This window comes from Gossypium hirsutum, chromosome D02, assembly GCF_007990345.1.
Source record: "Gossypium hirsutum isolate 1008001.06 chromosome D02, Gossypium_hirsutum_v2.1, whole genome shotgun sequence".
In the NCBI taxonomy this organism is placed as follows: domain Eukaryota; kingdom Viridiplantae; phylum Streptophyta; class Magnoliopsida; order Malvales; family Malvaceae; genus Gossypium; species Gossypium hirsutum.
The window spans coordinates 62,866,401-62,878,657 of NC_053438.1; the positions used below are offsets into that span (position 1 = coordinate 62,866,401).

Below are 12,257 nucleotides of genomic sequence, written 5' to 3' on the forward strand. Positions count from 1 at the left end.
CTCGACCCGTATACTTACGAATACCGTCTTGTAATTCTCTATTTTATTACAGTATTCACACTCTGGATGTTAGTACGTCCGAATGCGGCCAGCTAGCATAACTTAGCCCAAGCCTCATCCTCGACATACTTCAAGTAAAACTACCCTTTAAATTCACTATAAAACTCCTCCCAAGTTCCAATAATGATACCACATCGTCTAATCTGTGGACCTACAATGGCACCATAACAAAGAGACATCAATAAAATACATTGTAGCAATATTTACCTTGATAGCATCATCCGAGATGCCTATGGCACAGAATTATTGCTCCATTCCCCCACAAGAAGTTGTCCACATCCATTGCAGACCTTGTCCCATTGAACTCTTTTGGCTTTGAGACATCTACCTTAGGTTTGAGTGCCGCAGCCAACACCCCATTTGCCAAAGCAACTTTGCAGATATTAAGCTCCTCAATCTGTTCGTACAAGGTTGTCATTATAGCATCGAGAGCATCCTCTTTCTCAATCAGCACATCCAAAGCGGAATTAATGACACACTGCATCGCATCCATATTATCACTGAGGGTCTCTGGCATTTGGTCCTCAAGCTGGTCTTACCTCAATTCCAGCTCTGTAGTACGCCCATCAACTTTCTCGAGGGTCTTATTCATATCACCCTTTGAGCCCTCAAGTTTGGCCACCCTGCCATCTCAAGCTGACAACATATCCCTTGATCAACTTGCTTTCCTTGCCCTCCTACAAGTCTCCATTGGCTCAACTTGCTCTTGTAATCATTTCGACATCTCAACTGGTACTTCCGAACTTGGCTGAGATATCAACTTGCACAAGGCTAGAACTTTAGTCTGACAAACCGCGTGACCTTAGGTGTACTTCAAATATGCCCGAAATATAGCGGAAGGTGTACTTCGAAAGATGAGAATTCTCCCGAAAATTCTCTAAGGCACAAAAAAGTATAGCAGAAGCAACTCGAAATGAAAAAGCAATGAGAGAATTGAAAAGCCACAAGAAAGCAATGCACACAAGGTATTTGAGTAAATGCTCTCAATCTTTAACTCAAGAAAGAATACAATGGAATCAATGCAAATGAAGAGGGAGACCTCTATTTATAGTTGAGCTCCCCCAAATTCAACGGTATAAATTAAGTTACATCAACGATCAAGATTAGAGTTTATCTACAATTTAAAGTCCTAAGGGATTTAAACTTTATATAGTCTCACCCCTTTAGGATTTACACTATTTACCCTGGTAACTCTAGTTTTACTAGAGTGTTTCATTAGACCACCAATGCTTCAAGTAGATAGGCTTCCATGGGTTCCACGAGTTGATCCAGTTCAAGCGGGTTAAATGAGCCCGATTTAATAAGTTGACCTCATGGGACATTCTATGCGCAATAGTCACGGGCTTTGATTCGTTGCCCGTGGCACTTCCAGTAACTAGGTTGATCGTTGTGTCCCATTCCGCTTTCAAGGTGTTTGCCTCTTTGATCCCCATCCCCATGGATGGCAACCTGTTTTCCTTTGCCTTTTGTTGCAAAAATAATCAATTCTCAAACTACGTTAGAAGTTGGTGTCGATAAAGATGGTTTGCAATCTCCAATGCCTTGATTAGTGATCGGTAGCCTATTTTTACTAAAATAGGAAGTTATATTATTATGAATATAATTATTTATCCTTTTATGATTTTATAAAATAATAAAATACAAAAATGTTCACTTAATTATGCCTTTTGTTCAATTTTGGTCACTTAACTATTGATTTTTTTCAATTTAATCACTAAACTTTTCGAAATTAAATATTTTAGTCACTTTGACCTGATGCTGCCTTTTTTTATTGGTCTAATAACAAATAGTGTTAATGTTTACACATTTTATTAAGTTGATCCTAAATATAAAAATTTCAACATATTTAGCTCTCAATGTTTATAAAATTGGTCATTTTAGTTCGAATTTTAAAAATAATTAACTCTCAGCATTTACAAATTTTTTTAATTTAGTTCTAATTCTAAAGTTTTGATGATATAGAATTTAAGGCAAGGTCATTGAACAAAAGAGAATTGAAGAAGTAACTAATTGTAGTTTTTTTTGGCTTTTGAAGATATTTGAGAGCAAAGGAGAAATCAGGATCTTCTGTAATGCAAAGAAACAAGTGATGATACCTCAAGAAATCCATTTTGCAACAAATGATAGGATACTCTCACTAGCAGTTGCTGTCCATTTATTTGACAAGGTTATAAGCAAATTCACCAAGTCATTATTCTGCTACTGATCTAACTATAAAAGCAAAATAGCAGTATTCACTACATGTTTGTTATCTTTTAGAGCTCTCTCCATGTTGATCACAGGACGGTAGAATGATCAGAAATCGATCAAAAAGTAAAATTCTAGTTTAAGTGTCTTGTGATAATTCTAGTCGATATACGTTCTTATTAATGAGTTTTCTTTTACACAAATCAAAGAGAAGAAATGATGTACAAGAGATACAGGGAGGAGGATGGTGTGTCCTATCCTTATTTCAACATATATGTTTATGGCCAGCAAATATAAATCTTACGTCAAATTTTAGAATTAAAACTAAATTAACAAAATTTTTAAAAATTGGTTAATATTTTTTTATATTTAGAATTATTAACACAATGAATCAATGGAGGTCCTAAAATGAGAGAAAATAATATTTTCCTGTTTTTGAGGAAGAAAATGGAAACCGAAGAAGGAGCCCTTATATCAGGTCGGACCCCGAATTGAATCATTTTTATTTTATTATAATTATATAACGAGAATCAAATAAATCTACTAAAAAAGTAGTTTTATTACTAAAAAAAACCCAGATCTACTCGTGGCTAAAATATTTGTTTATAAAAGTTTTAATAATTTTATAAAATTAATAAAAATTGAATGATTAAAAAAGAAAATAAAAAATTGAAAATGATTACCCATATGTACATTGCCAAAATTTAGTAATTTACCGATAAAAGATTGGAAATAGCTACGGAGAGTAATTAAAAAGAACTGTAAACCTACAGTTCAAGAAAGCAAAATTGAGTAAACATTTCTGACTCATTGTCTGGTCAAAACCCCACATGTGCACATGGTCCCCTAATCCCACGTGACGTCAAACATCCCTATATTATCATCCTTTGCCACCTCACCATTGCTTCCATTCGAATACGACAATCTCAGCACACGTGTACGGTTCTTGATCCGTTTGAGTTCCCCCACGATCTCTCTAGCATCCGGTCTATCATCCTTATCAGCCGCCACACACCGGAACGCCAGTTCCGCCACTGCCTCCACGCCGTCCATCGGCTGCCCATCGAGGATCAAAGCCGGGTCTACCACCTGGTGCAACAAACCCATCTGGATCTTCGAAACCACCAAATCTGCCAGCGCCATTTCCCTTTTCTCCCTCCTCTGATCCACCGCTTTCAGCCCGGAAATCAACTCTAGTAACACGACGCCGAAGCTGTAAACGTCGCTTTTCTCTGTTAGCCGGAACGACCGGTGGTAATCCGGATCCAAATACCCGGGTGTTCCCTGAGGCCCGGTCCAAACAAATTCCGATTTCAAAGACGAGTTTTCAGGGAAAGCCAAAAGCCTGGATAGCCCAAAATCACCAACTTTAATCCTCATATCTTTTCGACGAAAATATTTGATGTCGTAACATCTCGATGAACAATGGGTGGCACCACAGAGAAATGCAAGTACTCAATAGCTAGAGCCGTTTGCAAAGCGATTTCGAGCCTCACTGGCCAAGTAAGTGAGGGTTTTGGACGGCCGTGAAGGTGGTCGGCTAGGGTCCCATTAGGAACATAGTCGTAAACCAAAAGTAACCCTCGGGGGTCGCTGCAATAACCGTGAAGTTTAACGAGATTTGGGTGATTTATTGACGAAAGAATCAAAATTTCGTTGCAGAAAAATTTGGATGATAAAGTGTTGCCTGACTGGTTGTTTTTGTGAAGGTATTTAACTGCTACTATCCGGTTGTCGTGGAGTTGGCCCAAGTAGACTGACCCAAAGCCGCCGTCACCGATTTTGCGTTCTGGGTCGAATTTATTGGTGGAAGATTCGAGTTCTTCGTAGGTGAAAACGGGAGGGAGGAGACTGGCAGAACGGTGACGCCGCAGGAACAAAGCAGTGGGGTCTTCTACGGATTGAGATTTGAATTTCTTTGATCGGAAAAAAACAAAGGTTACTGAAAAAATAAGGAAAATGCAAGTTAATGTGAGGACAGAGGATAAGATTGCGATTCTATGAGTGTGATCTACGTGAATCAAAGTAGGGGAAATGGTGGCTTTGGCTTGGAAACAAAGGAACGGTTTGTTTGGGTCGGAGGAATTGAAGCCGCAAATGCCGTTCTTCAATTTACAGTCTCGGCAGCTAGAGAAGTAAGAGTCTTGAGCTTCGTCCCATTCAACTTGAAAACCCATTTTAAAGAAGAAATTTTGGAGGTAACCCAGGACATCAGGTTGGCAGCCTTGCTCGGGAAGTTGGCGGGTTGGTCCGCAGTCATTGAAGAGTTTGAGTGGGTGTTTGGTGATGCCACATTCCCAGGCACATTGGTCGCAGTTAGAGATATTTGAAGGGGAACAAGAACGGAGGATGGATAATCTAGAGCAAGAAGCATCGGAGATTCGAAAAGGGGAACCAGAGAGATTGATGTGAAGGAAATTGAAAGAAGAGCAAGGGGAAGTGGTAGTAGGGGGCAAAGGAGAGAGAGTGAGGGAAGTGGAGTTGGGATCGAAGTAGAGTAAAGAAAAAGAGAGGTTGTTAATAGAGATGGTGGAGGAAGGAGTGGAGCAATTGATGGGGAAAGAAGGGTGACCACACCCAGCAGAGAAAGAGAAAGGGAAAGGGGGTGGTGAAGTGAAAGGTGGGCATGGGGATGTAGAGGAACATGGATGATGAGGTAGAGTGGCTGCTTCTGTCACCACCCACTCAAAGGAGATGAAGAAGATGGTGGTTAATAATAGTAAGGAGATGGATGGTGGTGAAGGTGAAGGCATCAAGGGAAAATGGGAGAAGAGCAGAGTTTGCAATTGCAGTTGCAAGTGAGAGGGGTCATCAGTACTCGAAGGGGAATCTGGTTTCTAGTCCCTAAGCTATGAATTGCCTGGGTTGTTGGAGTCTTTGGGGGGAGGGAACAACTTGTCACGTGAACTCAGGCGTAGTTAAGACAAAAATCAAAATTTTAAAATAAAGCTGCCCCTACACGGTACATTACAGGGTCAAGGCCTTGTGTTTTTTTGCTTTCTTACTCTCTTCCTTTAGCTTTTATCAAAGCAAGCACTTTTACCCAAATAATATAATTTTGGGCCTAATTAAAGGATGACTTTGAACTTATTAAACTAAAGGTAGATCTAACATGATTGGATATTAGGAGTCATGATATCCCTTGGGAAATTTCTCCTTACCCTACGATTTGCGTGAAACACTCAAGTTCCACGCCGTTCACGGGACACTATCTTTTCCTCTGTCTCCCAAATTCTTAATAAGCAATAACATCTTTTGAGATTTTTCTACTCCTTTAAATTTTGTTAATTAAAAATGGATTTGAATGGATGTTATATTTACTTATGGTTAATGTAAAATTATGGTGACGATGAGATTAAATATTGTGGTGATACTATAACATATGATTAAAAAAAAAGCTAAACACACCACATATACCCAATTGTCTATCTAAACTTATCCTAAATATGGTCATTTTCTATAAATCATATGTCTATGAATACAACTTAATCATCATATGTTAGGAATAAGAGTTTCAGTTACTATCGGTTATTAGTTAACAGCTGTTAATGCTTCAGTTAAAGTTTGTTAGTTGAGTTTGTATGCTTTAAATACTTGTAATTGGTTTTATGTAAGCATGAATAAAAGACTGTATTCTTTGAAATGTTGAGAGTTTAACATGGTATCAATAGCCAAATTTTTTTTCCTTTGATCTAATAGTTTTCTTTTTCTCTTCTCTTCTTCATGGATATTGAGGCAATACCAAGGGCTGATACTCCGCGTCATTCTTCAAACACTGGTGGAGCAACTCAGTCGCATGATCTTGGTAGTGGTGGATCATCCATAGTTCATTATTTTGCCAAGCATGATACGGTCAAACTTGCAGAACATAACTTCTTGTTGTGGAAGCATCAGTTGTTGCTGATTCTTGAAGGTTACGGGCTTGAAGGTTTTGTCTTGGGCACGATTTCTGTTCCTCCTGCGGTTTTTGAAGAGGCTGATGGTCGTCTTGTTGACAATCTTGCCTTTCTTGTTCATAAGAAGCAAGATAAATTTCTCGCTTCTTGGCTTCTATCGACGATTACATATGAGGTTTTGGTTCATCTCACAGTAGCTAAGACAAGTTTTGATGTCTGGACCACTATTGAAAGAAGATTTGGTATCACGTCAAGTATCAAGATCTCGAGTATGCATCATACATTATACTCGATCAAGAAGGCTAGTCTAACCATTAAAGAGTATTTGTCTAAGGTGAAAAATCTTAGTGATAGTTTAACTGCTGTTGGTAGCGTGGTCACAGAAAGAGAACAAGTCAGTGTTATTTTGTCTGGACTGCCTATTGAATATGAGTCTATTCGGCTTTTTGCATCTGCAACATCAGTATCTTTGGATTTACTGACTGATATGCTTCTTGACTTTGGGGCCAGACATTTAGCTCTTCTATCTGAAGTTCCTTTGCAAGCAAACTTAACTAAATATCAAGACGATTCAGTAGGTTCAAAACCCCCTTATTCTCAAACTCCCAAGTAAGGATATCATGGCTCGGGTTATGGCTGGTCGCATGGGAGAACCAGAGGTACTGGACGGGGCTGGTCTCGGTCTAAACCCCAATGTCAACTATGTGGAAAGGGTGGTCATGTGGTTCAGAACTGTTATCATCGTTTTGATGAGATTTTTTTGGTCAAAATCCTTCAGTCAATTTTCATCAGGCTCATGATTTTGCTCCTTCAACTATATGTTCCTTCATGATTCATTGTTCTGGCTCGTGTTCTCAATCGTCACCCTCACCAGCTTCTGATCAGACTTGGTACCCAGATTTTGGTTCAACGAATCATGTTGCACCTGAAGGATCTAATCTTACGTCTGTCTCTTCTTATACAGGTACAGGCCAAGTTATTATGGGCAATGGTAAGTCTGCATCTATAGCTAACGTAGGCTTCTCTACTATTGTGGCTGGTTCTAGGCTTCTACATTTTCAGCATGTGTTACATGTTCCTACAGTATGCAAAAACCTGTTGTCTGTGGGACAATTCGCTAAAGATAATGGTGTTTACTTTGAATTTCATCCATTTCTGTGTTTTGTGAAGGACATTCAGACAGGGAAGACTCTTCTCGAGGGCCACATGTATGAGGGTCTATACAGGTTTCAGTTTTCCAAATCTACCTCCGAAAATGACAGTTTGTTTTCGAAGCCTCGTTCGTGTTTGGTCAACAGTGCTCAATTCTCATCTGCTACTCTATGGCACAACAGGCTTGGCCATCCTTGCTCCAATGTCTTGGCTCATGTATTGAAGTCTTGTAAAGTTCCTTTTGTACAAAGCAGTTTGGCTCACATATGTACATCTTGTCAGATGGGCAAGGCTCAAAAGCTTCTTTTTTCTTCTTCACAAATCGTGTACACTTTTCCTTTTGAACTTGTGGTCTCTAATGTATGGGGACCAGCTCATGTGGCTTCAAATGGTTTTTCCTATTATGTATCGTTTGTTGATATGTATAGTAGATACACGTGGATCTATTTTCTTAAGAATAAATCTGAGGTTGCTCACTGTTTTGTCAATTTCCATCAGATGATCAAAGTTTAATTTGGTCAATCTATCAAGATGCTACAAACTGATTGGGGGAGAGAGTATCGTGTTTTAACAAATGAGCTCTCTCGTCTAGGTATCCAACATAGGGTCACTTGCCCCTACACCTCTGAGCAAAACGGAGTTGCCGAGAGGAAGCATAGACAAATTGTTGATATGTGATTGTCTCTTCTAGCTCAGTCTGGCATACCTTTGAAATTCTGGTATTTTGCATTTGCGCATGCGGTTTACTTAACAAATAGGCTACCTACTCCGGTTCTGCATCAAGTAAGTCCCTATGAAGTACTTCATGAACACAAGCCTGACTATAGTGTTCTTTGCATGTTTGGCTGTGCATGTTATCCCGATTTGAGACATTTTCAACAGCATAAGTTACAATTCAGGTCTAAAGTGCCTGTTTTTCTTGAGAGTGCCCCTAATATAAAAGGGTTTAGGTGTCTTGCTGAAGATGGTCGAGTTTATCTCTCTCGACATGTTCGACTTGATGAGGACAAATTTGCATTTCATGATGGTTTTTGCTCCAGATTTCCAGTAAGTTCCAATAGGGATTCTTATCAACAGTAGACCATGCTTGTAACAACCCGGTTTTGACCCTAATCGGAACAGTGGTTTTGGGACCACAAATCCGAGTCTGAAAAATATTTTAATATTATTTTACGTGTTTATTATGTGTGAATTTACTTGTGTGAAAGTTTCATGAATTAATTTTTATTGTTGTGTGCTTAATTTGAGAAAATGGCTAAATCGCATAAAATAAAAATTTGATGGCTAAATGTGAAAGTGCTTAATTATTTTTGTCTTTATAATTTGGAGGTTTCATGTTGAAATTTAGCCAATATTAATGGTAGTGGACGGCAATGATGGCTATTATATATATATATTATAAATATTAAATATAAAAGTAAAATAATAATGGTATAATATATTGAAAATAATAAAACTTAAAATAAACAAAGCCATGCATGTTATCTTTCTCATTGCCGAATATACAAAAGAAAAAGAAGAAAAAAAATAGCAAGCTAGGTTCGGCACTTATTTTGCTTGATTAAGGTATGTTTAGGTTTTAATTTTTAATAATTTTTACGTTTTTTAGATCGTTGCTTTGTGTTCTTCAAAACCCATGTTTTAATTTTGTGAATTGTTGATGATTTTGAAATGTGCCATTGATGAATGCTTGGACTTTGTGATAGTTGATGATGAAAAATGAAAGATATGTGATAGATTAATATGTTTTGTATTGGGATTTTTAGTGAAATTGAGTAAATAGGGCTAAATTGTGAAATTAAATTTTTGGGGGACTAAAATGTGAAATAAATGAAATGTGTGGACTAGCATGAAGACAAGGAACATTCGGTCCTAGCTTAGTGAGGGAAAATTTTGTGTATTTTGTGTTTTGTGCAAAAAAGACTAAATAGCAAAAAGTGTAAATATTAGGGGCAAAATAGTAATTTGCCAAATTATGTGTTTTTGGATTAAATTGAATGTGTTAATAAATAAATTATCTTATTTTGAATATATTTAGATCGAGAACCAAAGAAATCGGAGTTAGATCGGGGAAAAGCCAAATTAGTCGAATAATCGTCCGACTTCGATTTTCCATCTTCTGAGGTAAGTCTATTAGCTATTTAATGTCATAAAAACAATATATAAGTATGTATATGTATTTATTTTTGATGAATTATAATTTAAAGTATATTGGTTGAATAAATTAAAAGTATGATTGGCTTATATGTATTTTCTTTTATATTCGAACCTAGAGGTTTATACTTATATAGGTAATTGAATTTAGCTAAAGTGCAAAGGTAAATAAGTATATACATAAATGTTAATGAATCTAGTTGAAGTATAAGAGTTTTATATATATACAGGGTTCGAATTCATACACGTATATACATGTATAAATTATTGATTTAATCAAAGATATGTATATGTATATATGTGTACTTAGAGATTCGTAAATATACATAGATATAAGAGTTTTATTATTAAACATGTAAATATACATGTATACATACACTTTTGAATCGAATTAAGATGTGTCATTATAAAAGTATATGCGGTTTGAGTGTATATGTATGCATGTATAAGATTTAGTTTTGAAATTTGTTAATAGATGATATTTGCATATGTTAGTTTTGATCATGTATATATATGTGTGTAAAATTTTAATATGTTGGAATGTAAAGTGTATATTATTCAAGAATATTTTTAGTTAAATAGTATTATATTTGTAGTAGGATTTGAAGTATAAGGTTATGCATAAATATGTTCAGTTGATTTATTGAATTGTTAAATTGGATTTGGTGGTTGAGTTTTATATATATATTCATGTGTTTCTATGATATAAATTTTGAGTTTCGAGCTGAATATTTAAGCATGGAATTTATATACCTATATAGTTCGAAAATGAGTAATATTTGGGTGAATTGAGTGTTTGAGCTTGGGGCCTAAAATGATTATTGTCAATGAGATAATTCAAACTTTACGTCTAGCAGGCTTGATGCCGGTGAAATGTTTCAGACTATACGTCTAGCAGGCTTGACGCCGGTGAAATATTTCGGACTTTACGTCTAGCAGGCTAATTGCCAGTGTATTGAATCAGGTTTTAAGCCTAGCAGGCTAAGTGCCGATGAATCTGTTGAAATTGTGTTAATTGTTCAGATTTATGTGTTTGAAGATGTTGTGCATAAACTCGACATAGGTGGTTGATATATATATTTTTATGGGTGCATTTGGTATAAGAAACTGATGAGTAATCTTATGTGCAATTGCTAATACATATATGTGTAAATATTTGTTTATAAGTAAAAGTTGAATGCGAATGTATTCGGTTATAGGCATAAATATGAGTTAGGTTAAAAGTTTATGATCGATATATATATACATGTATAATGAGATATGAAATGTGATTGATAAAGTTATATATATATATTCGATTATATGTGCATGATAAGTACATATATGACTTTGGATAAATGTATGTGGTAAATACATGTACACATTTGGTTATAATATTTGTTAAGCTTATGTATATATGCACTCGGATAATATGTTTAAAGTGTATATACATTTGGTTCTAATATTTATCATGCATATATGTATATATGCATTCGGCGATTCATAGTTGTAGATTATATGCATAAAATGTATATACATTTGTCTGTTTGGGTGTATTAGATAAATACACATCCTTTTAAAATTTAAACAAATGTTTGATTAGTAATTATAATTGATAATTGTGATTTCAATAAATTGTTTTAAAGAATTATATGATTCTTTTATTGTATTTTAGGTATGCTATAGACTTACTAAGCTATAAAAGCTTACTTTATTTGTTTTTGCCCATTTGTTTTTATAGATTTTAGAGACGCGTTACGAGCTCGGGGATCATCAGCATAGTCTATCACACTATCGACTACTTTTGGTATTTTGTTAAATATTTGAACTCAATCTTATGGCATGTATAGGTTTGAGTACGATGTTGATTATATTTTGATTGTAAATTATAAATAGCTATGCAAAAGTAATTAAATTTTCATATTTGTGATCAGTTTGATTTTAAAAATGGTTGTGTTTGTTTAGTAATACCTCGTAACCCTACTTCGGCGACGGATACGGGTTAGGGGTGTTACAATGCTTCCTATAATTGTGTCTGATAATTCTCCTGGGAGTGTTTTAGCACATGCAGAAGCACATGTAGATACAAGCTCAGCCAAAACTTCTCCTGTGGCATCCTCTTCAGTACAACCTCATCATACTCCGTCTCGTTCCAGCTCCTCAGCTGACTTTCCTCCTGCATCAGAAACATCTCCATCCTGTAGTCAGACTGAGTGCAGTACAGGAGCTCCATTGACTGTTAGTGTTCACCCCATACAGACTCGGTCTAAAAGTGGAATTTTTAAGCCCAAACTTTTAACTTCAGTTCTGACGAAGAAAGAACCTTTGACCATAAATGAAGCTTTTCAAAGCCCTGCTTGGACATAAGCTGCTCGAGCTGAATATAGTGCATTGATCGCTAATCGTACCTGGGATCTCATGCCATTACCTGAAGGATGTCGGACTGTTGGTTGTAAATGGATTTTTAAGGTCAAAAGACATGCAGATGGATCTGTTGCTCGGTACAAGGGCAGACTTGTGGTCAAGGGATACTTACATGAAGCTGGTATTGATTTTCAAGAAACATCCAGTCCTGTTGTTAAGCCGACTACAATCAGAATTGTTCTGGCTTTAGCAATGTCTTTTAATTGGCCACTCAGACAGGTTGACATTAACAACGCCTTTTTAAATGGGGATTTGAGTGAGGAAATCTACATGATGCAGCCTCCAGGGTTTGAACAATAAGGGTCAAATGGTGAGCAGTTAGTTTGCAAACTACGGAAGGTCTTGTATGGTCTCAAACAAGCACCTCGGACTTGTTTTCATAAATTGAGAGAATTCTTGGTGTCC

At 36.5% G+C, this 12,257-nt stretch overlaps 1 protein-coding gene across 1 annotated transcript; it reads right to left on the reverse strand.

Moving 5' to 3' along the window:
* Positions 1–2,937: 2,937 nt before the first annotated feature.
* On the reverse strand, positions 2,938–5,132 carry LOC107909586 (LEAF RUST 10 DISEASE-RESISTANCE LOCUS RECEPTOR-LIKE PROTEIN KINASE-like 1.5). Its single transcript, XM_016837174.2, is given in 2 exon segments — positions 2,938–3,635; positions 3,638–5,132. Coding segments are annotated over 2 exon segments (1,905 nt in total). The 5' UTR covers positions 5,001–5,132; the 3' UTR covers positions 2,938–3,093.
* Between the last annotated feature and the right edge of the window lie 7,125 nt (positions 5,133–12,257).